Source organism: Carlito syrichta, unplaced genomic scaffold (assembly GCF_000164805.1).
Source record: "Carlito syrichta isolate Samal-C Ts95f unplaced genomic scaffold, Tarsius_syrichta-2.0.1 Scaffold148214, whole genome shotgun sequence".
Classification (NCBI taxonomy): domain Eukaryota; kingdom Metazoa; phylum Chordata; class Mammalia; order Primates; family Tarsiidae; genus Carlito; species Carlito syrichta.
Window position 1 is genome coordinate 594 of NW_007092310.1, and position 23100 is coordinate 23693.

The 23100-nt window shown below is 61.5% G+C and overlaps 1 protein-coding gene across 1 annotated transcript in view; it reads left to right on the plus strand.

The window, feature by feature from the left end:
• GAS6 (growth arrest specific 6) overlaps positions 1-16395 on the plus strand; it is a 16641-nt gene extending 246 nt beyond the window's left edge. The window contains exons 2-8 of the mRNA XM_008050511.1: positions 1136-1254; positions 1384-1573; positions 10213-10377; positions 11553-11721; positions 14063-14238; positions 15374-15602; positions 15977-16395. Of these exons, the coding sequence (XP_008048702.1) occupies positions 1136-1254; positions 1384-1573; positions 10213-10377; positions 11553-11721; positions 14063-14238; positions 15374-15602; positions 15977-16131 (1203 nt within the window). The 3' untranslated portion in view covers positions 16132-16395. The remainder of the gene's footprint in view (positions 1-1135; positions 1255-1383; positions 1574-10212; positions 10378-11552; positions 11722-14062; positions 14239-15373; positions 15603-15976) is intronic.
• Positions 16396-23100: the final 6705 nt, after the last annotated feature.

Genomic DNA, 23100 nt, shown 5'->3' on the forward strand with positions numbered 1-23100 from the left:
GCAGCTCGGGAGAGTGCCGTGTGCTGTTGGTGCAGCCCACGGCAACGCCCCACTCCCCAGCCTGGCGCAGACCCGAGAGTGACACCTGCGGGCATGCAGTGCTGGCTGCGGCCACAGTAGCGGGCATGGCGCTACGTGGGCTCTGTCCATCCCGTCCCTGGGGCCGGTGCAGGCTGGAGAGACCTGCCTGGGAGCTGGCGGCGCTTGTTAAGACAGGAAAGCAAAGATCCTTGGTGAAGTCACCACTGTGACCGTTCTGGACCCGTGGCGTGGCGCTCTTGGGTCTGGGCCTGAGGAAGCCCAGCCCGCTTAGCCCGTGCTCTCTGCCTTGTGGGGGCAATGTCCTGTGAGGCTGGCCTGGATGGGCAGAGCCGCCCTGCTCCCTGAGCCCGGGCTTCTGTTCCTCCTGGGTCCCCATGCACCAGCGCTGACTGACAGAATCAGAAGCTGCAGCCCAGCTAGTCATGGTCTGGACCAGCCGCTCCAGGCCTCTGCGCTTGTTTTCTAACTGCGCGTGGTGGTTTCTTGCGGCTCTCTGTGCTGTCCTGTGTGTTGGAGAGATCGCATAACGTGAAAGGAAGGCACAAACGGAAACCAGCGGGATGGAGGAGATGAGTCCACAGAGGAGCCCGCTGGAGGCCACTTGTGACCGCCAGCTCCCTGCCCGAAGCCCCACCCTCACCTGAGCCCCTGCCCTTGCCTGAAGCCCCCAGCTGGAGCCCGCCCTCACCCGAGGCCCCGCGCTCACCCGAACCCTGAGTTGTAGCCCTGCCCCCTCACCTGAGGCTCCGCCCTCACCTGAATCCCCAGCTGGAGTCCTGCCTCCTCACCTGAAGCCCCGCCCTCGCGGAAGCTCCCCGGCTGGAGCCCACCCTCATCTGAGGCCCCACCCTCAACTAAGCCCCCAGCTGGAGCTCCACCATCACTGGAGTCCCGCCCCCACCCGGAGCCCCGCCCCCTCGCAAAGCCCCACCCCTCACCGGGAGCCCCAGGGTGGGCAGCCTCGCTGGGATTTCCAGACTAAGCCAGAGGCGAGGGCGCCCGCTCCCTGAACCTGGGAGGGAACGGCAGACCGCTGCCCAGCAGGGCCTGGGCCTAGGGAGACATCCCGACAGATGCCGCCTCCGCCCCACAGGACATCTTGCCGTGCGTGCCCTTCAGCGTGGCCAAGAGCTTGAAGTCCTTGTACTTGGGCCGCATGTTCAGCGGGACCCCCGTGATCCGGCTGCGCTTCAAGAGGCTGCAGCCCACCAGGTGAGGGGCGGCTGGCCCAGGACAGCCTGGCCAAGGGGGCTGTCGGCCGGCTGCAGGGCCTGCGCGGTGCGCCCGGCCAGGTCGGAGTGCTCCCTGCAGGCCTGACTCGTGTCCTGCGCGCCTGCCCAGGCTCGTGGCCGAGTTCGACTTCCGGACCTTTGACCCCGAGGGCATCCTCTTCTTCGCCGGCGGCCACCGGGACAGCACCTGGATCGTGCTGGCCCTGCGGGCTGGCCGGCTGGAGCTGCAGCTGCTCTTCAACGGCGTGGGTCGCGTCACCAGCAGTGGGCCGGTCATCAACCACGGCATGTGGCAGACAGTGAGTGTGGCGCCGCCCCTTCTGCTGCTGGGTCTCCCTGAGCCCGACCCATCTTGGGCTAACAGCAGTTAGCAGGTGCGACTCTGGGGCCCACCGGCCACACACAGACAGGACAGGGACCTGCCCCTTTCGGGTCACGCTTGGGGGCTCCGTGTGACCTTTGGGGTCCTTACCACTTCCTTCCTCATCTGACATGACTCCCTCAGAAAAGGGCCTCGAGCGAGAGCTGTGATTCTCTGTCCTGGCTGACGCTTGGCTCTGTCTGGAGACAGTTATGTTTGTCACAGCCAGGGCAGAGATAAAGGCCGGGGCAGATAGACCCCCCAGCACTGCACAGGGCACCCCACCAGAGGATGGCCCAGTGGAAACTGTCCATAAAGTCTGGACTACAGGTAGCAGGGCTCTAGGCCACACGTGTCTCCCGGCGTGGCCTGCCCTGGTGCCATGAGCTCACCTTCCCGTGGATGGCACAGTGGACATCACCGTGCCCGGGCCCTGTATCCCATGCCACGTGGTCAGTGCGGCCCCTCAGGAGCCCTCTCACGGGGCTGCCTCTTCCCAAGATGTCCTGACCCTGTGGGTGTCCAACAAGTCCCAGTCAGAGCTGCACGTGGGCACACGTGCCCGTCCCTCAGCCCCGCCAACGGGCCCGGGTGGTCTGTGACAACCCAGTCTCCCAGCGACAATGCTCAGGGTCCCCTGGCCAGCAGCACTTTCAGAAGGGAGCCTTGGGCAGAGAAAAGGATCAACACTCTCCGTCCTTCAGATGTGAAGGCAGCGCGGACATTCTCCCTGGCCTCTGCTGTAGAGCAGCGTGGAGGTTGGCTGGGGTTAAAGTCCCGCCAAGTAGTGTCCAGTTCTTTCCTCTGAGCTCTTAAAGCAACAGGCGTCTCCCAGGAGGGATGCTCTCAGCGAAGCTACAGGGAGGAAGCAACGAGGAGGGAGCAGTTTCAGGTGTGGAGCAAGTGAGCTCCACACACGGCCAAGGGCCCAGGGGCTCGGGGCTGATGGGCCGAGGTGAGGCCGCAGGTGGGACTGTTGAGGAGAGGCAGTCGTCCCAGGCACCTCCCAGCTGTCACTGCACTGAAGCCTGACGGACCCTGCAGGAGCAAGGGACCTCCTGAGACCTCACCCCAGTTCACCCTCCCTGGCTACTCCCAAACCCCATCACACCACGCTTTCTGACTCAGTCCAGACCAGGGGCTGAAAATGTGTTTCACGCAGCCAAAAAATAAATGGATATTACTTTGGAAGATTACTAATACTATATATGGGGCACAGTTATAGGCATTAGAAGTTTTCTACGGGGAAGTATTCGATGGCAAGATGGTGCATTCAGGCTCCTTTTACCCAAGGTGAGGGGAAGTGTAGTCTCCTGAGGCTGGTCCTCTTGGCCCAGGCGAGGAGGAGTCTGGTCTCCAAGGTTGGTCCCCCTTGGCCCTGGTGAGGATGCGTATGGTCCCTCTTGGATCAGATGAGGAGGAATCTGATCTCCAAGGTTGGCCCAAGTGAGGATGTGTGTGATATCCTGAGGTGGGTCTGTCTTGGTCCAGGTGAGGATACATGTGGTCTCCTGAGGTTGGTTCCTCTAAGTTCAGGGAAGGTGAGTGTTGCCTCCTGAGGCTGTTTGCTCTTAGTCCAGGTGAGGAGGAGTGTGGTCTCTTGCGGTTGGTACCTCTTGGACCAGGTGAGGATGCGTGTGGTCTTCAGGGTTGGTCCTTCTTGGCCCAGGTGAGGATGCATGTGGTCTCCTGAGGTTGTTTCCACTTGGCCCAAGTGAGGATGCGTGTGGTCTCCTGAGGTTGGTCCCCCTGGATCAGATGAGGAGGATTCTGGTCTCCAAGGTTGGTCCTTCTTGGCCCAGGTGAGGATGCATGTGGTCTCCTGAGGTTAGTCCTTCTTGGTCCAGGTGAGAATGTGTGTGGTCTCCTGAGGGTGGTCCCTGTTGGCCCGATAAGGATGCATGTGGTCTCCAAGGTTGGTACCTCTTGGACCAGGTGAGGACGCGTGTGGTCTCCAAGGTAGGTCCTTCTTGGCCCAGGTGAGGATGCGTGTGGTCTCCTGAGGTTGGTCCCTCCTGGCCAAGGTGAGAATGAGCGTGGTCTCTTGAGATTGGTCTCTCTGGGCCCAGGTGAGGCAAAGCATAATCTCAACGTTGGTCCCTCTTGGCCCAATGAGAAGGAGTCAGATCTCCTGAGGTTGGCTCCTCTTAGTTCAGGGGAGGATGAGTGTTGTCTCCGGAGGTTGGTTGTTCTTAGCCCAGGTAAGGAGGGGTTTGGTCTCCTGAGGTTGGTTCCTCTTAGCCCAAGTGAGCAGAAGTATGATTTCCATGGTGGTCCCTCTTGGCTCAGGTGAGGATAAACGTGATCTCTCGAGGTTGGTCCCTCTTGGCCCAGGTGAGAAGGAGTCTGATCTCCTGAGGTTGGTCCCTCTTAGCCCAGGTGAGGATGTATGTGATCCCTTGAGACTGGTTTCTCTTTGCCCAGGTGAGGAGGAGTGTGGTCTCTTGAGGTTGGTTTCTCTTGGCCTAGGTGAGGATGTGTGTGATCCCCTAAGGTTGGTCCCCCCTTGGACCAGATGAGGAGGAGTCTGGTCTCCAAGGTTGGTCCCTCTTGGCCCAGGTGAGGATGCATGTGGCCTCCTGAGGTTAGTCCTTCTTGGTCCAGGTGAGGAAAAGCATCTTGGCTCATTTGAGAAGGAGTCTGATCTTCTGAGGTCGGTTCCTCTAAGTTCAGGGGAAGACGAGTGTTGTCTCCTGAGGTTGGTTGCTCTTAGCCCAGGTGAGGAGGAGTGTGGTCTCCTGATATTGGTCCCTCTTGGCCAGGTGAGGAGGAATGTGGTCTCCTGAGGTTGGTCTCTGTTGGCCCAGGTGAGAATGCGTGTGATCTCCTGAGGTTGGTCCCTCTTGGCCCAGGTGAGAAGGGATCTGGTCTCCTGAGGTTGGTTCCTCTTAGCCCAGGTGAGGAGGAGTGTGGTCTCCTGAGGTTGGGCCCTCTTAGCCCAGGGGAGGATGTGTGTGGTCTCCAGAGGTTGGTCCATCTTGGGCCAGGTAAATAACCAGCTGGTGTCTCTGAAGTTGACCCTTCTTGCCCCAGGTGAAGACTAGCTGGTGTCCCTGATGTTGATACTTATTGACCCAGGTGAGGATGCATATGGTCTCCAAGGTTAGTCCCTCTTGGACCAGGTGAGAATGTATGTGGTCCCTGAGGTTGGTCCGTCTTAACTCAGGTGAGCAGAAGTATGATTTCTATGTTGGTCCCTCTTGGCCCAGGTGAAGATGCATATGATCTCCTGAGGTTGGTCCCTCTTGACCAGAAGAGGATGGGTGTGATCTCCTGAGGTTGGTCAATTTTGGGGCAGGTAAATACTAGCTGGTGTCTCTGAAGTTGGCCTTTCTTGCCCCAGGTGAGGACCAGCTGGTGTCCCTGGCGTTGGTACCTCTTGACCCAAGAGAGGATGCATGTGGTCTCCAAGGTTGGTCGCTCTTGGCTTTGGTGAGGAGGAGCATGGTCTCCAAGGTTGGTCATTCTTGTCCAAGGTGAGGATGCGTGTGGTCCCTGAGGTTGGTCCCTATTGGCCCAGGTGAGGAGTGTGATTTCCAGAGGTTCATCCCTCTTGGCCCAAGTGAGGAGGAGTGTGGTCTCCAAAGTTGGTTCCTCTTGGCCCAGCTGCGGATGAGCATGGTCTTCTGAGGTTGCTCCCTCTTGGACGAGGTGAGGAGGAGAATGGTATCCAAGGCTGGTCCCTCTTGGCCAAGGTGAGGATGAGCATGGTCTCCTGAGGTTGGTTCCTCTTAGTTCAGGGGAAGATGAGTGTTGTCTCTGGAGGTTGGTTGCTCTTAGCCCAGGTAAGGAGGAGTTTGGTCTCCTGAGGTTGGTCTCTCTTAGCCCAGGTGAGCAGACGTATGATTTCCATGGTGGTCCCTCTTGGCCCAGGTGAGGAGGAGTGTGGTTTCCAAAGTTGGTCCCTCTTGGCCCAGATGAGGATGCATGTGGTCTCCTGTGGTTGGTCCATCTTGGGCCTGGTGAATACCAGCTGGTGTCCCTGAAGTTGGCCCTTCTTGCCCCAGGTGAAGACCAGCTGATGTTCCTGATGTTGGTACCTCTTGACCCAGGTGAGGATGTGTGTGGTCTCCAAGGTTGGTGCCGTTTAGACCAGGTGAGGATGGATGTGGTCTCCTGAGGTTGGTCCCTCTTGGCCCTGGTAAGAAGGATTATGGTCTCCATGGTTGCTCCCTCTTGGCTCACGTGAGGAGGAGCATGGTCTCCAAGGCTGGTCATTCTTGTCTAACCTGGAGTTGGTTCCTCTTGGCCCAGGTGAGGAGGAGTGTGGTCTCCAAAGTTGGTCTCTCTTGGCCCGGGTGAGATGTAGTCTGGTCTCCTGAAGTTTGTCCCTCTTAGTCCAGGTGAGGATGAGTGTGGTCTCCTGAGGTTAGTCCCTCTTGGTCCAGGTGAGGAGGAGTATAGTCTCTAAGGTTGGTCATTCTTGGCCAAGGTGAGGATGTGTGTGGCCTCCCAAGGTTGATCCCTCTTGGACCAGGTGAGGAGGAGCATGGTATCCAAGGTTGGTCCCTCTTGGCCCAGGTTAAGAGGAGTGTGGTCCCTTGAGGTTGGTCCCTCTTGGGCAAGTTGAAGACCAGCTGGTGTCCCTGAAGTTGGCTCCTCTTGGCCCAGGTGAGGCCAGCTGGTGTCCCTGAGGTTGGTCCCTCTTGGCGCAGATGAGGATGTGTGTGGTCTCCAAGGTTGGTCCTGCTTGGCCCAGGTGAGGATGCGTGTGGTCTCCAAGTTGGTACTTCTTGGACTAGGTGAACATGCATATGGTCTTCAAGACTGGCCTCTCTTGGCCCAGGTGAGGAGGAGTGTGGTCTCCAAGGTTGGTCCCTCTTGGCCAAGGTGAGGATGAGCGTGGTCTCTTGAGGTTGGTACCTTTTGGCCCAGGTGAGGAGTCTGATCTCCTGAGGTTAGTTCCTCTTAGTTCAGGGGAGGATGAGTGTTGTCTCCTGAGATTGGTTGTTCTTAGCCCAGGTGAGGAGGACTGTGGTCTCCTGAGGTTGGTTCCTCTTGGCCCAGGTGAGCAGAATATGATTTCTGTGTTTGTCCCTCTTGGCCCAGGTGAGGAAGAACGTGGTCTCCTGAGGTTGGTCCCCCTTAGCCCAGGTGAGGATGCGTGTGGTCTCCTGAGGTGGTCCCTTTTGGCCCAGGTAAGAAGGAGTGTGGTCTCCAGGTTGGTCCCTCCTGGCTCAGGTGAGGAGGAGCATGGTCTCCAAGGTTGGTTGTTCTTGTCCAAGGTGAGGATGCATGTGGATGCATGTACCTCTTGGCACAAGTGAGGAGGAGTGTGGTATCTAAGGTTGGTTCCTCTTGGCCCAAGTGAGGAGTATGGTCTCCTGAGGTTGGTCTCTCTTTGCCCAGGTGAGGAGGAGATGGTCTCCAAAGTTGGTCCCTCTTTGCCCAGGTGAGAATGCATGTGGTCTCTTGAGGCTGGTTTCTCTTGGCCCAGGTGAGGAGGAGTATGATCTCCACAGTTGGTCCCTCTTGGCTCAGGATGTGTCTCCTGAGGTTGGTCCCTCTTGGCCCAGGTGAGGAGGAATGTGCTCTCCAAAGCTGGTCCCTCTTAGCCCAGGTGATGATGAGCGTGGTCTCTTGCGGTTGGTCCCTCGTGGCCCAGGTGAGGATGCATGTGGTCTCCTGAGGTTGGTCCCTCTTGACCAGGTGAGGATGCGTATGGTCTCTGAGGTTAGTCTTTCTTGGCCAAGGTGAGGATGCCTGTGGTCTCCTGAGGTTGGTCCCTCTTGGCCCAGGTGAGGAGGAGCGTGGTCTCCTGAGGTTGGTCATTTTTGGCTCAGGTGAGGATTCATGTGGTCTTCTGAGGTTGACCCCTCTTGGACCAGGTGAGGATGCGTGTGGTCTCCTGAAGTTGGTCCCTCTTAACCAGGTGAGGATGCGTATTGTCTCCTGAGGTTGTTCCCTCTTGGACCTGGTAAAGACCAGCTGGTGTCCCTGAAGTTGGCTCCTCTTGGACCAGCTGGTATTCCTGAGACCAGCTGGTATTCCTGAGGTTGGTCCCTTTTGACCCAGGTTAGGATGCATGTGGTCTCCAAGTCTGGTCCCTCTTGGACCTGGTGAGGATGCGTGTGGTCTCCTAAGGTTGGTCCCTCTTGAACCAGGTAAGGAGGAGTATGGTCCCCAAGGTTAGTCATTCTTGGCTTAGGTGAGGATTCATATGATCTTCTGAGGTTGACCCTTTTTGGACCAGGTGAGGATGCGTGTGGTCTCCTGAAGTTGGTCCCTCTTAACCAGGTGAGGATGCGTATGGTCTCCTGAGGTTGTTCCCTCTTGGGCCTGGTAAAGACCAGCTGGTGTCCCTGAAGTTGGCCTTTCTTGGACCAGGTGAGACCAGCTGGCATTCCTGAGGTTGGTCCCTTTTGACCCAGGTTAGGATGCATGTGGTCTCCAAGTCTGGTCCCTCTTGGACCTGGTGAGGATGCGTGTGGTCTCCTAAGGTTGGTCCCTCTTGGACCAGGTAAGGAGGAGTATGGTCTCCAAGGTTGGTCATTCTTGGCTCAGGTGAGGATTCCATGTGGTCTTCTGAGGTTGACCCTTCTTGGACCAGGTGAGGATGCATGTGGTCTCCTGAGGTTGGTCCCCTTTGGCCTGGTGAGGATACGTGTGGTCTCCAAGGTTGGTACCTCTTAGACCAGGTGAGGATGCGTGTGGTCTCCAAGGTAGGTCCTTCTTGGCCCAGGTGAGGATGCGTGTGGTCTCCTGAGGTTGGTCCCTCCTGGCCAAGGTGAGAATGAGCGTGGTCTCTTGAGGTTGGTCATTTTTGGCTCAGGTGAGGATTCATGTGGTCTTCTGAGGTTGACCCTTCTTGGACCAGGTGAGGATGCATGTGGTCTTCAAGGTTGGTACCTCTTGGACCAGGTGAGGACGCGTGTGGTCTCCAAGGTAGGTCCTTCTTGGCCCAGGTGAGGATGCGTGTGGTCTCCTGAGGTTGGTCCTCTTGGCCCAGGTGAGGAGGAGTGTGGTCTCCTGAGGTTGGTCATTTTTACCTCAGGTGAGGACTCATGTGGTCTCCTGAGGTTGGTCCCTCTTGGCCCAGGTGAGGATGCGTGTGGTCTCCTATAGTTGGTCCCTCTTGGGCCAGGTGAAGTCCAGCTGGTGTCCCTGGTGCTGGCCCCTCATGACCCAGGTAAGGACTAGCTGGTATCACTGAGGTTGGTCCCTCTGCCCAGGTGAGGATGCATGTTGTCTCCTGAGGTTGGTCTCTCTTGGACCAGGTAAGAAGGAGCATGGTCTCCAAGGTTGGTCATTCTTGGCCAAGGTGAGGATGCATATGGTTGCCTGAGGTTGGTTCCTGTTAGGAGGAGTGTGGTCTCCTGTGGCTGGTTTCTCTTGGCCCAGGAGAGGAGTGTGGTCTCCTGAGGTTGGTCCTCCTGGCCCAGGTGAGGATGCGTGTGGCTTCCTGAGGTTGGTTCCTCTTAGCCCAGATGAGGAGGAGTCTGGTCTCCAAAGTTGGTCCTTCTTGACCCAGGTGAGGAGGAGTGTGGTCTCCAAAGTTGGTCCCTCTTGGCCCAGGTGAGGCTGAGTGTGGTCTCCTGAAGTTGGTCCCTCTTAGCCCAGGTGAGGAGGAGTGTGGTCTCCTGAGATTGGCCCCCCTTTGGCCAGGTGAAGACCAGCTGGTGTCCTTGAATTTGGCCCCTGTTGGCAAAAGTAAGGACCAGCTGGTGTCCCTGAGGTTGGTCCCTCTTGACCCAGGTGAGGAAGCGTGTGGTCTCCTAAGGTTGGTCCCTCTTGGATTAGGTAAGAAGGTGTGTGGTCTCCAAGGTTGGTCTCTCTTGGCTCAGGTGAGGAGGAACATGGTCTCCAAGGCTGGTCGTTCTTGTCCAAGGTGAGGATATATGTGGTCCCCTGAGGTTGGTCCCTCTTGGCCCAGGTGAGGAGGAATGTGGTCTCCTGAGGCTGGTCCCTCTTGGCCCCGGTGAGGAGAAGCGTGATCTCCATATTGGTCTCTCTTGGCCCGATGAGAAGGAGTCTGGTCTCCTGAGGGTGGTCCCTCTTAGCCCATGTGGGGAGGTGTGTGGTCTCCTGAGCTTGAGTCCCCTTGGCCCAGGTGAGGACCAGTTGGTGTTCCTGAGGTTGACCTCTCTTGGCCCAGGTGAGGATGTTGTAGTCTCCACGGTTGGTCCCTCTTAGCCCAGGTGAGGATACATGTGGTCTCCTGAGGTTGGTCCCTCTTGGTCCAGGTGAGGATGCGTGTGGTCTTCTGAGGTTGGTCCCTCTTGGCCCTGTTGAGGGTGAGTATTGTCATCTGTGGCTGGTTTCTCTTGGCCTTGGTGAGGAGGACTGTGGTTTCCAAGGTGGGTTTTCTCGGCCGAGGTGTGGATGCCTGTAGTCTCTTAAGGTTGGTCCCCCTGGGATCAGGTGAGGATGCATGTGGTGTCCTGAGGTTGATCCCTCTTGGCCCAGGAGAAGACGTGTTTGGTCTCCTGGGGTTGGGCCCCCTAGGCCCAGGTGAGGATGCGTGTGGTTCTGAGGTTGGTCCTCTTGGCCCAGGTGAGGACCAGCGGGCATCATTGAGGTCAGTCCTCCTCCAGAAGGTGCCCCATCCCATGTTGTCATAGCGCTACCTTTCCTCAGGTCTCTGTGGAGGAGCTGGAGCGAAATCTTGTCGTCAAGGTCAACAAGGATGCCGTCATGAAGATCGCTGTGCCCGGGGACCTGTTTCAGCTGGACCGAGGACTGTACCATCTGAACCTCACTGTGGGTGGCATTCCCTTTAAGGAGAAGGACCTAGTGCAGCCTGTAAGTGCCTCACCTATCCATCACAGGCAGGGAGTGTGCGTGCCAGGGTCAGGGTCGGGGTCGGGGTCGGGAAGGCTGGGCCGTGAGAGCCCCAGGCTCTGCATTGAGCGAGTGGCAGAGGATTAGAGGATGCAAAAGCTTCTGCAGTTTGATGAACAGCAAGTCCAGCTGTCCCATCTCACTGTCTGTCTTTATGAGACTCATGCAAGCTTTCTCTGACTTGATAATAAACATGTGTATCTTGCAGTGGAGACAGGACCCCATGAAATTATTCTTTAACAGAAAGAAGTCAGAATTTTCTGCCAGTTTCCAGGAAGGTCTTGGGTTGTGAATCCTGTCCTGACCCCCACAGGGGAGAAACGACCGTGACGGGCGGTCAGCGTGGGCCACTCCAGCCTCCTTCTGCCCCTTGTCTGCACCAGAGGCCTTGCCCTTCCCCGCGTCCCTCCATGCTCCTGCGTGCCGAGGTCAGAGGCCAGGAGTCTTGGGACTGGGATGGTGCTTTTCATCTTTGGCACTGAATGACTGGTGGTGTCAGCACAGCCTCTGGAGGATTGGGAGAGAGACATCCTGGCCTCAGCCCCACCCCAGACCGGGCTCCAGGCTGCAGCCCCAAGCACGGGTCTCACCTCCTTGCTCTGCAGGCACAGGGAGTGACCCGGTGACTCATGGCCATGTGGAGTAGTGGATCACACTCCTGAGTGCCAGGTGGTTAAACCACCTTGCTGTTTGACCGTGGACCCACATGACTTTTCCAGTCTTTGTCCTCAGACGGTTTTTAGACCAACCTTTGTTTCCTGAGCACACACCAGCTGGCGCCCCTGCATGGATGTCGCTATTCTGCAGTGCGTCCCCTGCGTGGATGTAGCTCTTTTGTGCTAGGTCCGCCTGTGTGGTGGTGGCTGTTCTGGGCTGGGCCCCCTGCACGGCCATAGCTGTCCCGTGCCGAGGCCCCTGTGGGGACATGCTGTTCCGTGCCGGTTCCCTTTGCACGGTGAAGAGCCTTTTTGTGAATTCACTGCAAAGAGAATCCTCCACTCTAGTGTTCGATTTTTTGCAGCCTGGGCCAGGGGATGCCCGCCTGCCGACAGGAGGCATCTGGCAGGGGCCTCCCCACAGGGCCTGGAGTCAGGGCCTCTGCACCTGGGACGCCACGGCTGGCTCTGTCATTCCAGATAAACCCGCGTCTGGACGGCTGCATGAGGAGCTGGAACTGGCTGAACGGGGAGGACACCACCATCCAGGAGACCGTGAAGGCCAACGCCAAGATGCAGTGCTTCTCGCTGACGGAGAAGGGGTCCTTTTTCCCCGGAAGTGGCTTTGCCTTCTACAGCCTGGGCTATGGTGAGTCTGGCTTTTCCTGGCGGGACTGCGGCGGGTGCGCCTTCAGCGGACAGACAGACCCTGGAGGCGCCTCCCTCCCGGGACTGCAGTGCCAGGGTATGGCTCATGCTTGGCTCCGGCTCCGGGCAGGGCCCAGCGAAGTCAGGCGGAAGCCTCCCGACAGTGGCCACTGCAGCCAGTGAGGAGAAATGACAGAGGCACGCAGGCGCCCACCAGACTGGAGAAGTCTTAGAGGGCCCTTTCGGAGGCTGGTGGGACGGGAGGTCTAAGAAGGTCCTTTGTGAGGCCAGCCAGGCTGGGGAGGCTGGGGCGACGGGAGGCCTGAGAGGTCCTGTGAAGCGGCACAGCCTTGGGACCTGGCCACTTGCACGAAGAAGCTCTCGGGAAGACGGTCCTCGCAGTCACCAGTGACTCAGTGGGGAAAGGAGGGGGAAGCCCTGCAACAGCAGTGACCGCCTGGGGCGCCGCGACTCGGTTGACAAGGAGAAGACCCCGAGAGGACGGGCCGTCCAGGGGAATGTGCTGCCCTGCCCTGCTTGCTCCCCAGAAGGTCCTCAGAAGACCCAGCGCTCCACCCCAGTGCTCAGAGCAAAGCCCACCCCCCCGAGGAGAGGGAGAGGACCGGACTGGCTGGTGCTGACGTGGCACCACCGAGGCGGGAGGAAGGCCGGCCGTGGTCTGCCCTGGACACTGCTGCGCTGCGGGCAGGGCCTTGGCGAGGGGCCGAGGGCCGGATGCGGGTGCCGGGCCCTCGTGCCACAGCTGATGGCGCCGACGTTGTGCCAGGCAGGTGGCTGGGGCAGCTGTGGCGGGAGGAGCCGGCGGCCAGGCCCAGAGGCTGACACACGCGGCACAGCTGCGTCTCCACGGAAGAAAGTCAGGGGGTTTTCGGCAAGGCAAGCGGTCCCTGGACGGGGAACGCACCCAGGACAGTCAAGGCTGCCGGCCCCGGGGAGCGGGTGGCTGTCAGGAGGGAAGCCGGCAGCCTGCCAAGAGACACCTGTGCCGGTGGTTTGACAACTCGTTGACCTTGGACACACGTGGTCTTCCAGCCGTTTCCTCACATGGCATCAGAATCAGTCTCGACTCCACTCCTCACGTGGTCCTCACCTTCGTGTCTGGGTCCACGTGGGTCCATGGCTTTGGGGTCATACCTCTCAGGGGAGCCATGATCCTGGCCTGGGAAGCAGCACTTACAGGATTTTGCAAACAGGATGCCTAGAGCCCATCCTGAAGCCCAGCTCCAGGCCCTCATCTGCCCAGCAACTCTGGGGGCAACTTTTGCTGCTCTCGAGCCTTCGGACCGACACCCAGTCCGGGTGGGGTCTGTGGCACCACCGCCCTCCCCTGCCCAGGCTTCCGGGTGGCTGCGGTGGCCGTGCTCCTGGCTCTGACCCCGCCGCACTCCAGGCCCACAGAGCACCCCAGCCCCTGGTTCCTGAGCTCCGAGCCTTTTATGCTCAAGCACCCTGATGGTCCCCAGGGTGGCAGCACCCCCACAGACCTCTTGGGCCACAGGCCCTCCACACCCAGGAGTTCCTCCGTGTCCCAGGAGGCCCACCTGGGCAAGGCGGCTGGCTCTGTGTCTCTGTCCTGAGCCAGAGCTCGGTCACCTTTCCCCCGTAACTGTAAAAAGCAACCGTGGCTGTAAGGGAGTTTTTAAGAAGAGAACCACCACCCTCTGTCACACCAGCTCTCGTGCCACACACATTCTGCCTCCTGTCTTTATTTTTTTGCGTACAAATCTTGAACATCGTTATGATATTGACACAAACTCACGTAGTGTGAAACGCACTCAGTATTGCACACATTTCTCGTGCAGCAAAGGCATCACAGGGATAATTTCCAGTGACTGTTCACTACTGTTCCCGCTGCCATGTCTGACCCGTGAGCTCTGACATGGCATGTAGAGCACCACACATTTCTCATGAGCCTTGAACTAGACACTGTCATCTTTTACGAGACTTGAGGCGCCAAAGGACACTGAAGTCCTGCACTTGCTCACACCACGGCATGTCGGGGCACACGTGGGCTCACCCAACCCAGGCCCGAGGAGCCACATGTGAAGGGCGCATGAGGATTGTCTGCTCTGTGTACGGGTGCATCTAAAGGGAGCCGTGTGTGGGCGTCCCCCATGCCTCTGCTCCGGGCAGTGTCGAGCCAAAGGATTCTGTCACCTCCAGCTCCTGGTCTGCTGGTTCATGAAACCAGGCACTGGGCTGTGCACGGCTGCCCCAGCCTCTGCCCAGGGAAGTGGAGCCACCACCCGGGGCCCCACGCCAGCCTCACCGTGGCCTTTCTGCCATCTGTAGCGCCTGGTAATGTGCTGCTTTCATCGCAGTGCGGACCTCGCTGGACGTGGGGACCGAGACGACCTGGGAAATAGAAGTCGAGGCTCGCATCCGCCCGGCCGCAGACACGGGGGTGCTGCTGGCACTCTGGGCGCCCGACCACCGTGCCGTGCCCCTTTCCGTGGCTCTGGTCGACTACCACTCCACCAAGAAGCTCAAGAAGCAGGTACCGGGCCCCTCCACCCCTCAGCCTGCACAGGCCGCGGGCCGTCCTCCCCTGGGTCCACCCGGCCTCCTGTCCCTCCCTCTGGTGGGTTAACCTCAGCCTGGAAGACCTCTGACCAGAAGCCTGGTAAACGAGCTGGGTGCAGCACCATCGGGCTGTGGGGTGACCGGAGATGTGAGATCTCCCTGACACCATGAGGGGCAGGCACCGCAGAGTCTGAATCCAATGTCCCCCGTGAGCCACCACATGGGATTTCCCTGCCTGGCTGGGTGACGGCGGCTCAGAGCGTGTGGGTTCGTCGGGTGATTTCACGGCCAACTCCGTTTCCCAGCTTCCCTCCAAAGTCAGCTCTGCGACCCTGGCCGGCGCCCCCAGACGCACTTTTCCCGGGGGTTCCCTGCGTGTAGCTGCCCCTGGGGTGCAGTCCCCACCACTCGCAACTGTCCCTGCACCAAGCCAGCCATTGTGAGCCCCTGGGCTTGGGCTGTTTTTCTCACATGACGTTGCAGAGGTGAAGGGAACAGGTTCTGTCCTCTGGCCTCCGTGCAAAGAGGACGTGGGTCAGACCTGGGCTTGGTGTTCCTGGGGTCTGTCTGCTCCGGGCTACCAGTCGCTTGGACTTGACAGTGACAGGCCTGGTTTGTGCAGGGGGCCTCCCAAGGGGGCTGAGGGTCCGCACCCTGCCGCGCTCGGGCCCAGCCTCTGGGATAAGCAGCTCTGGGGTCTCACGGGGCACGCCTGAGTGCCAGGCTGGAGAGTGGACGGCGAGGCTGTGGGGAGCCCATGGGGCCGGCAGGTGTGCCTCATGGCCGTGGCCTGGGTCCCCATGGGGGACTCAGCGGAGCCCCTGGTCAAGCCCAGCCCAGGCCCTGAGGGTGGGGCCCGACCCACCCACGCGGGCTGAGGGACAGGGCTGTCCTTCCCCACCGGCTGCACGGGCGCAAAAAGTGCCTGGTGCGGGCAGGTCCTCCGAAGTCCGCAGGCGGCAGAACTGGGGCTCCCAGGCCCGTCACGCCCAGGGCTTCAGGGACCCCCCGCCAAAACGGGTGCACGTTGTGGGGCAGCCACGTGCCAGGAGGACCGGTGGGCACGGAAATGCGCGGCAGCCGCCTGACCGAGAGTGGGGCCGCTGCAGCTGGTGGTCCTGGCGGTCGAGAGCGTGGCCCTGGCCCTGATGGAGATCAAGGTCTGTGACGGTCAAGAGCACGTGGTCTCCGTGTCCGTGAGGGAGGACGAGGCCACCCTGGAGGTAGACGGCACCAAGGGCCAGAGCGAAGTGAGTGCCGCCCAGCTGCAGGAGAGGCTGGCCGCGCTCGGGCGGCACCTGCGGGATCCCGTGCTCACCTTCATCGGGGGCCTGCCAGGTAGGCCCGCCGCTCAGAGACGCCGACAAGGCGCGCGGCGTTTCTGAGGGACTCGGGAGGGCTCTCGTCTGAGGAGTGGGAGGTACGGCCGGGTGAGCAGGCCGTGGTGGGGTTCGGGGCGCGTCAGGGTCCCGGCTGAGCCAGGAGCCCTCGGTGGGCGGCGCTGACCGGTCGCCATGTGCCCAGCAGCCTCCGTCAGGGATGGGCATCCCACCAACCCGGCTGCCAGAGGCCTCCTGCCCGTTGGCCACACGAGGGGTGGCGGGATTGGGTACAGAATCACGCCCTTGTGGAGGGGGCAGGGCCACGGGCGGGGAGGGCAGGCCACCGCCAGGACCTGCGCAGACGACGTCTCTTCTCTCCCCGTGGCCCAGAGGTGCCAGTGACCTCAGCGCCCGTGACGGCATTCTACCGCGGCTGCATGACGCTGGAGGTCAACCGCAGGCCGCTGGACCTGGACGAGGCCTCCTACAAGCACAGTGACATCACCGCCCACTCCTGCCCCCCGGTGGAGCCTGCCGCGCCCTAGCGCTCCAGCGCCCGGACACAGGCCTCTCCCCACACACCGCAGGACGGGCCTGCCGGGCGTGGCCATCCTCAGCAGAGCCGTCTCCGGGCCCTCTGCCTGTGACATGTGTAAATAGCGAGGGACTGGTGTGGCCGCGGGCCGGGGCGGGGCCGGACGCCGCACAGCAGACCCGAGGAAAATAATTCTCCATTATTTTTATTACCGGCGCTTTTTCTGACTCTAAAATATGGAAAATAAATATTTACGGAGAGCTTTTTAACACCACGTTGCTGCTGTCTGCTCCCCGGGTTTCTAGCCGCTGCTGGGGTGATGGGCCCGGAGGACTCCCGCCAAGTCCATCCTGTCCTGCGCCGGCCGCCTTCCTGCGGCCTGAACCCTGGCCCGTGGGGCCGGTGGCTTCTCCCTGGAGCCCCTGACTCCCCTGGTGGCGGAGGGCCCAACCCGTGGCCCAGGCTCCCAGCTGCCATGGGCCTCAGGTGACTCGTCTGTGATGGAGACGGCCCTGCCTGACGCCTGCCAGCAGCAGCCAGGCCCTGTGGAAGCTGCCCTGCCAAGGGTCGCAGCAGGCAGGCCTGGGCCTGGGAGCCCCTGGGAGCCCCTGACAGAGGGAGGAAGCAGCAGGTGGGGTGGGCACCGGCACCTGACACCCTGACACCCTCCTTTCTCCCTGGGCAAACTCATTCACTCGGGGCCCCACGGGCCGTTTCGGCGGGCAAATCCCATTTTCCACGTTCTCCAATTCGTGAGCTCCTCCCTGCTGTGGAACACACTGGAAGCAGGAGAACGGCCCACTGGCAAGCTGCTCTCGTGTCTGAGCTTGTCTTCTTGTTGGGGGGCAGAGGGCTGGGAGCGGTCACTGTTGCACGAGGCCCCAGGAGAGGTCAGGGCAGCCCCCATGGAGCTGGCCCCCAGGACGCACGTGGGCCCCGACCTTCCCACACCCTGGGAGCGTGGCAGGGCCCGCGCTGCTTTCCCTCAGTCCCAGGGGAAGGCCAGGGTGCACGGCCTGGACCGGGCCCTGGGTGGGTGCGTGCTGGCGATGGGTGCTGCCGTGGCGGGCCCCAAACAGGCCCAGAGGAGGTCCCGGCATCCGGGGTCCGGCCTGAGCTGCTGTTCGCACAGCAGGCCCCACGCCGCACTCGGGCGGCCGGGCAGGCTGGGCCCCGTGGGCTTTGCTGTGCAGGGGCGGCACAGTACATCTGCCTCCCGCACGGTTCTCCCAGAGCCCGCCCAGCAGGGTGGAACTGCCGGGCATCTGTGCCTCCTGCTGTTGGACCGAGTCTTCGGATCACAGCTTGACCAGGGCAGGGTGGAGCCCACAGCTTGGAGCCACGGGAGCCCGCCGTCAGGGTCCTCAGCTCCCGACCCAGCACGGGGTGTGAAGCCAGCCACAGCCGCCACTCACAGGGAGAAACACCCTCTCGATTTCCAGAGAAGAGGAGTCTTGGGCTCCCCAAAAGGACTCTGTCTGGACGCATGAGGTGGAAGGGCCCCAGGTGGGTCCCTGACGGGGCACCCTGCAGCTGGCAGGAGTTAGCCTCCCTGTCGCCCAGCCCTGGCCTGCGTGGAGTGGCCGCAGCCCGGCAGGACTCAGAGCAGGCCATCCTCACGCCCACCAGAAGGGACCCTGCCCCCGGGCCACACTCGCACATGGCGAGGGGCAGGTGCCTTGTCCATGGCCCAGGTGGGAGTGCGGGGCTTCCGCCCCTGGGCCGCGTGGGCACGACCCCTGCTGTCCACACTGGCCTCTGCAGGCCTTGGTCACCGAGGGTCCTTGCAGACCCACCCTGTGTCCGGGACCCTGATGACCGGAGACCAGAGCTTGGCTCCTTGGTGCAGGACGCTGCTGGCTGGCAGTGGAGAGGTGGTTCTTTCTAAAGTGTTGGCCACCCCGGGGTGGGTGGCTGCTGACAAGACCTCAGAGACCTCACCCACGAGGCTCCGCGGGAGCGTCCCGCACGGCGCCATCAGCAATGCGCACGGGGATGTCTAGGAAGGCCTCGTGCCTGGCCCGATGCCTGGAGCCGACGAAGCCCGGCCGCCCGGCACCCGGAGCCCCTGCGCCACCCGCCACCCGGCCCTCTGTGGCCTCGGCTGAAGCCGTGGGGGAGTCCAACTCTCAACCCTGGCGCCGCAACACCCCGTGGGTCCCTTGGGAGGCCGCTCCGGAATGCGCTCTTGGAATGTGCCCGGGAAGCTGGGAGCCTGCCCGCGGCCAGCCCCAACCCTCCGGAGAGGGTCAGGAAGACCAAGAGCAGACAGGAGGGGCCGGCGCTGGGGAGGGAGCCTGCGGGGGCCCCAGACACGCGCCCAGGGACCAGAGGCGCAGCACTCGCCCTTCCCGCCCTAGGTCTCCGCTCTGCCCGGGGGCGGGGAGGGCAACGCTGTTTCCTGGTATTGTTTCCTTCGTGGACCGGGGCGCCACCATGGCTCTCACTGGGGCCCCAAACAGGCCACACGGGCCGGCGCCGGGGCTGCGACACAGGAGACAGCCAGGCCCGACGCCCTGGCTGGAGGACATGCTCTAAGGCCAGGCCGGGGTGGTGGGAAGTGGAGGCACTCAGGGCTGGTGACGGTGGTGGAGAGGACAAGGGAAGAGCCTGACGTGGCGAGGAGGGGGAGGGCTGGCCCCGTGGTTGGAGGTAGGGAGGGACGATCAGCCCCAGGATGAGGAGGAGGAGGGATGCCCTTGACTATGGTGAGAAGGAGAGGGGGTGGCCCTGGCTGTGGGGAGGAGGAGGAGGGGTGGCCTGGCTGTGGATGAAGAGAAGGGATGACTCTGTGAGGAGGAGGAGGGTGACCCTGACTCCAGGCTGCAGATGGGAGCCCGGAGAGGCTTTGTTCTGGACACCTGCATGGTCTGAGTTGCTGCCGGGTGTCTTTTTAAGGTGCAGCCAGGAGAGTCTGGGTGTTTCTGCTCAAGGAGACTTGGAGGACGGTGTGGGGGCCGCCTGTGGTGTGTGGCCGCCTCGCATCTAGCCCCCACCAGTAGATGCCGCCCGCCCTTTCCGGACACACGCGCTTCGGACCTGAGCGTGTCTGCCCGCCTTGGCAGGTGCCCCGGACCTGATTGCCTCTGAGGAAACTGCCGCTTTCAGGAAAAGGGACATTCGTCTCACCTCACCTCATAGACTGCATGCAGTATTTATAGTCTGAAAAAGTTAGAAGCGTTTGTAGTGAATGTGCAACGAGGCAGGCTGTGGCCCGCAGCCCCTGGTCCACTGTTTGAGAATAAAGCTTTATGGGCACCGGGCCGTGCCTGTTCGTCACTGTTGTCTGTGCTGCCTTTCCGGCTGGGCCAATCCTCGGACTCTCCAAGCCCAGCGCTTTCGCTCAGGCCCTGCGCCGAAGGCCGCTGGCCCCTGTGGTGGGAGAGCCTCTTCGTGGCCCCGGGAGGGAGTGGCATCTTTCACAAGACACAGAGTCCCCAAGACAAAGGGCGACATGTTGCCGCCAGGCTCCTTTAAGCCCAGGAAGTTCCATTCGTCGGAGTCACCCCAGAGGGTGAGGGTCAAGCCCTGACAGAAGGAGCCGTCGGGGCACAGCAGGTGACCAGGAGGGTGGCGAATTCCCAAATTATCGGGAAAGTAACCGGAAAAAGGCAGGAACCCAAGCGGGCTGGGGCAGAGGGCTGAGGGCCAGGAGGGAGCGGAGGATCACAGACACCTGAGAAAGCACAAGAGAGACGAGCCCACGCCCACCAGCATCAGGACCCTCACACCCAAGGAGACCGCTTCTGGGTACGTGAAAGCCGTGGATGGCTCCAGCCTCGCTGGAAAGGCCAAGCCGAGTCAGCTCGTGGGTGCGATGCCACCCATGACAGGAGCTGGCGATGTGCGACACGCACGGATGTGCATCCGTGTCTTCACTGTCGGAGCGGGCCCTGGGCAGCCACGGCCACCTGCCTGTGGGCACAAAAGACTCTCAAGACCCAAAGCCGGAACAGCCCTGCGCTACTGACATCAAGAGCCACCAACCATGACAGTCGCGGACAGGACTGTCCACAGCGGAGGAAGGAGCCACGCTGGATGCCACGGACACGGTGCCCAGGAAGCCACACACAGACCCTTCCATCCACACGAAGCCCAGGGACACAGGCGAAGCCAGAGCAGGAGGAGGAAGCCCGGTGCGGGTTCCAGGGGCCTCCATCCTGGGTGCTCTGACGGGGGCGTGCCATCATTCCTTCATTTAGGCACCTTTTCTGTGTGTGAAATTTCACAGTCAAAAAGCTTTAGACAGGAACGTGAGGTGTGCGCGTAACTTACACAGGGACCCGCGTGTGAGGCCTGGCCCGGACCTCCCTCCACCCACCCCTGGGTCGCACAGCATGGCTCTGTGTACTCGGGCTCTGCAGGTGCTTCTGCAGGTGCTTCTGCTGCAGTCTTGGTGGGTCACCTCCAGCCGGGCTGCGGGTCGGGCAAGGCTGGGCTGGGGCGGGGCGGCAGGCACAGCCGTGTCTGGGACCGAGAACCCACGGGAGCTGCTGTCGCGGAGAGGGCGGTCATTATTCCGAGGGACTGCAAGGGAGTCCTGCCGGGGCCACGTGCATCCTGGGAGCATCTTTGTGGCAGCCTGTAGGGACATTGTGGTCATCACAGCCCACTGTCCCTGAGACGACCCCCGCGGCATCGTCCACCCGGGAGCGGCTGCCCGGTGGTGGTTAGTGACGTCCAGTCGTCGCCTCCACCAGGCTCCAGGATGCTCTCATCTCCCCAGAAGCCCCGTGTCCACGCCTCGCCTCGCCTTGATGACTTCGTCTGTGGCCATCTGCCTCTCTGGAGAGTCTGTGTGCACGGGGCACGCACGTGGCCTTCTGCGTCTCTCGCCTTTCCCGGGTGTCATTTTCAGGCTCATTTCCCGTGGCCTGGCCAGAGCTTCTGTCCTGACTGAGCCACGTCCCACCCTGCGGAGGGCCACATTTTTTCCCATCCACCAGCGGCATTTGCGCCGTTTCCACCTTGGGCTCTCGTGAGCAGAGCCAATCCAATGCAGACGCTGAGGCAGGAGGCCAAGTGTGGGTCCCAAGCTGAGAAGGGGGTCAGGCCCGAGTGCGTCTGCCCAGAGCAGCATCCTGAGCCCTGGACTCCCCGGCACGGCCTGGGCTGCCCTCGCCGCCCACATAAGACACCCGCGTCCACGTCGTCTCGCCCCAGGGAGGCAGGGGGCACGGCGGAAACGGACTCCCACGTCCCATTCCCACACAGCCCCTGCCCTGCGGGATGGAATTGCAGGGGAAGGGGCCCGGGCCCCACGCCTCCCCGTGCCTCTGTCCCCCCAGGGGCCCTGTTGCCCACCTGCTGGGAGTCGCAAGAGACCAGGCCCTGAGAGCACCGGGGAGAGAGCCCGGCGGCGCCCAGCCCCCGCCCTCCAGCCCAGGGTCTCCGGATCCCTGGCTGTCGGTCCCAGCAGGGTAAGATGCCCGCTCCGAGAGGGAGCCTGGGCTCAGAAGGCCACGGACAGTCGGGGCTGGAGGCAGGGAGGGGGCTGGGGGGCTGGGAGGCCGGGAGGGGCGCAGGGCTAGACCCAGGCCGCTGGGCGGCTCCAGACACCCCGAGGAGGCCAGCCACCCTGCCGCCGGCACCCCTGGAGGCTGCACTGGGCCTGGGGGACGGGGCCACACGGCCGGGAGCTGAATTGCTCACATTCTTTGTGGTTGGGCGAGGGACACAGACATTTTTGTGGGCAAGAACAGAACTGTTGACCTTGGAGTTTAACGCTTTTAAATGGCTTTTGGCTCTAGGTGAGATTGAAGGACCCAGCCAGGAAGACAAACATTAGGTTTGGGGAACGAGGGTGAGGACCTTCTTGGGACACAGACGCCGCCCCCCACCCCTCCGGGCACTGTGCTGCATGCCCGCGACTCGGTGGACACGGGGTGAGGCTGTCCCTGGGAACTCTGGCGGCCCCGGCCCCGTGGGCAGAGGTTGCTGCTGGGTCTGCAGCTCAGCGTCTCTGCTGTGCGCGCCCTGTGACAATGAGACCCAGAGACGGCGCCAGGCCAGCTTTGGGGTCAGCAGCCAAGCTCCAGAGTGCCCAGGACACAGGAACACTGGACTCCAAACTGGCATCCTCGGCCCCTGAGTCAAAGAGAGAGTGAGACCACAGGGGACCCCAGAGCTCCTGACACGGGACCTGGGACCTGATTTCTTCCCCCAGGACCAGCTTCCCCCGCCAACTCAGGACCAGCTCCCCTCCCCCAAGACGAGCTTCACCCCCAGGACCACCTCCCTCCCAGGACCAGCTTGCCCCCCAGGACCAAGGCACCATGTCCCGCCCCAAGATGCTCCCAGCCTACTGCAGGAAGGCGTTGCATCAGTGTTTCCTGTTGTAGCTCATGGCTCGTGGCATGTAATGTCTAGACGTGCCAGGAAACTAGCCTTGCTGTGGGATTGCCACTGCCCCACACAAGCACAGGTTGTTGCAAAAAGCAGAGGCAGGCGGGTAACAGGCAAGAAACCCCCCGCCTCCCATGCAGAACACCGGCCCTGGGTCTGCGGCTTCTCCTTGACGCCCTTGGACTTCGACCCAGAGCGGGAGGGAAGGACAAAGGGGGAGGGGCTGGAGAGGATGAGGTAGGGCGGCGCCTCGTGCCCACCTGTGACGTGTGGACCTTTACATTTTGCAGCAGCCACACTTCTTCCAAAGCAAAAAGCAGCAGGAGACGTTAGTCTTAGGGTTCCATCCACCCCGCCGCGTCTAAGACGTTACCGTTCCAGTAGGTCAGCAGAAACCGCTGCACAGGCAGCCGTTTTGCTTGCACTTCCCTGTGTTTGGAACCGGGGTTTTCACCCTCACAGCACGTCTCTATCGGGTCGGTGTGGCCACGTGTGAGCGGTGGCTTCCCTGGGCCGCGCAGCTCCCCCTCACCCGACGGCCATGGTCCGGGGGTGCCCAGGAGTGTGTGGCCAGGGCAGGCGCTGAGGCAGTCACGAGGGTTTGTGGAGAGAGATCCCCCAAGTCCCACCCACA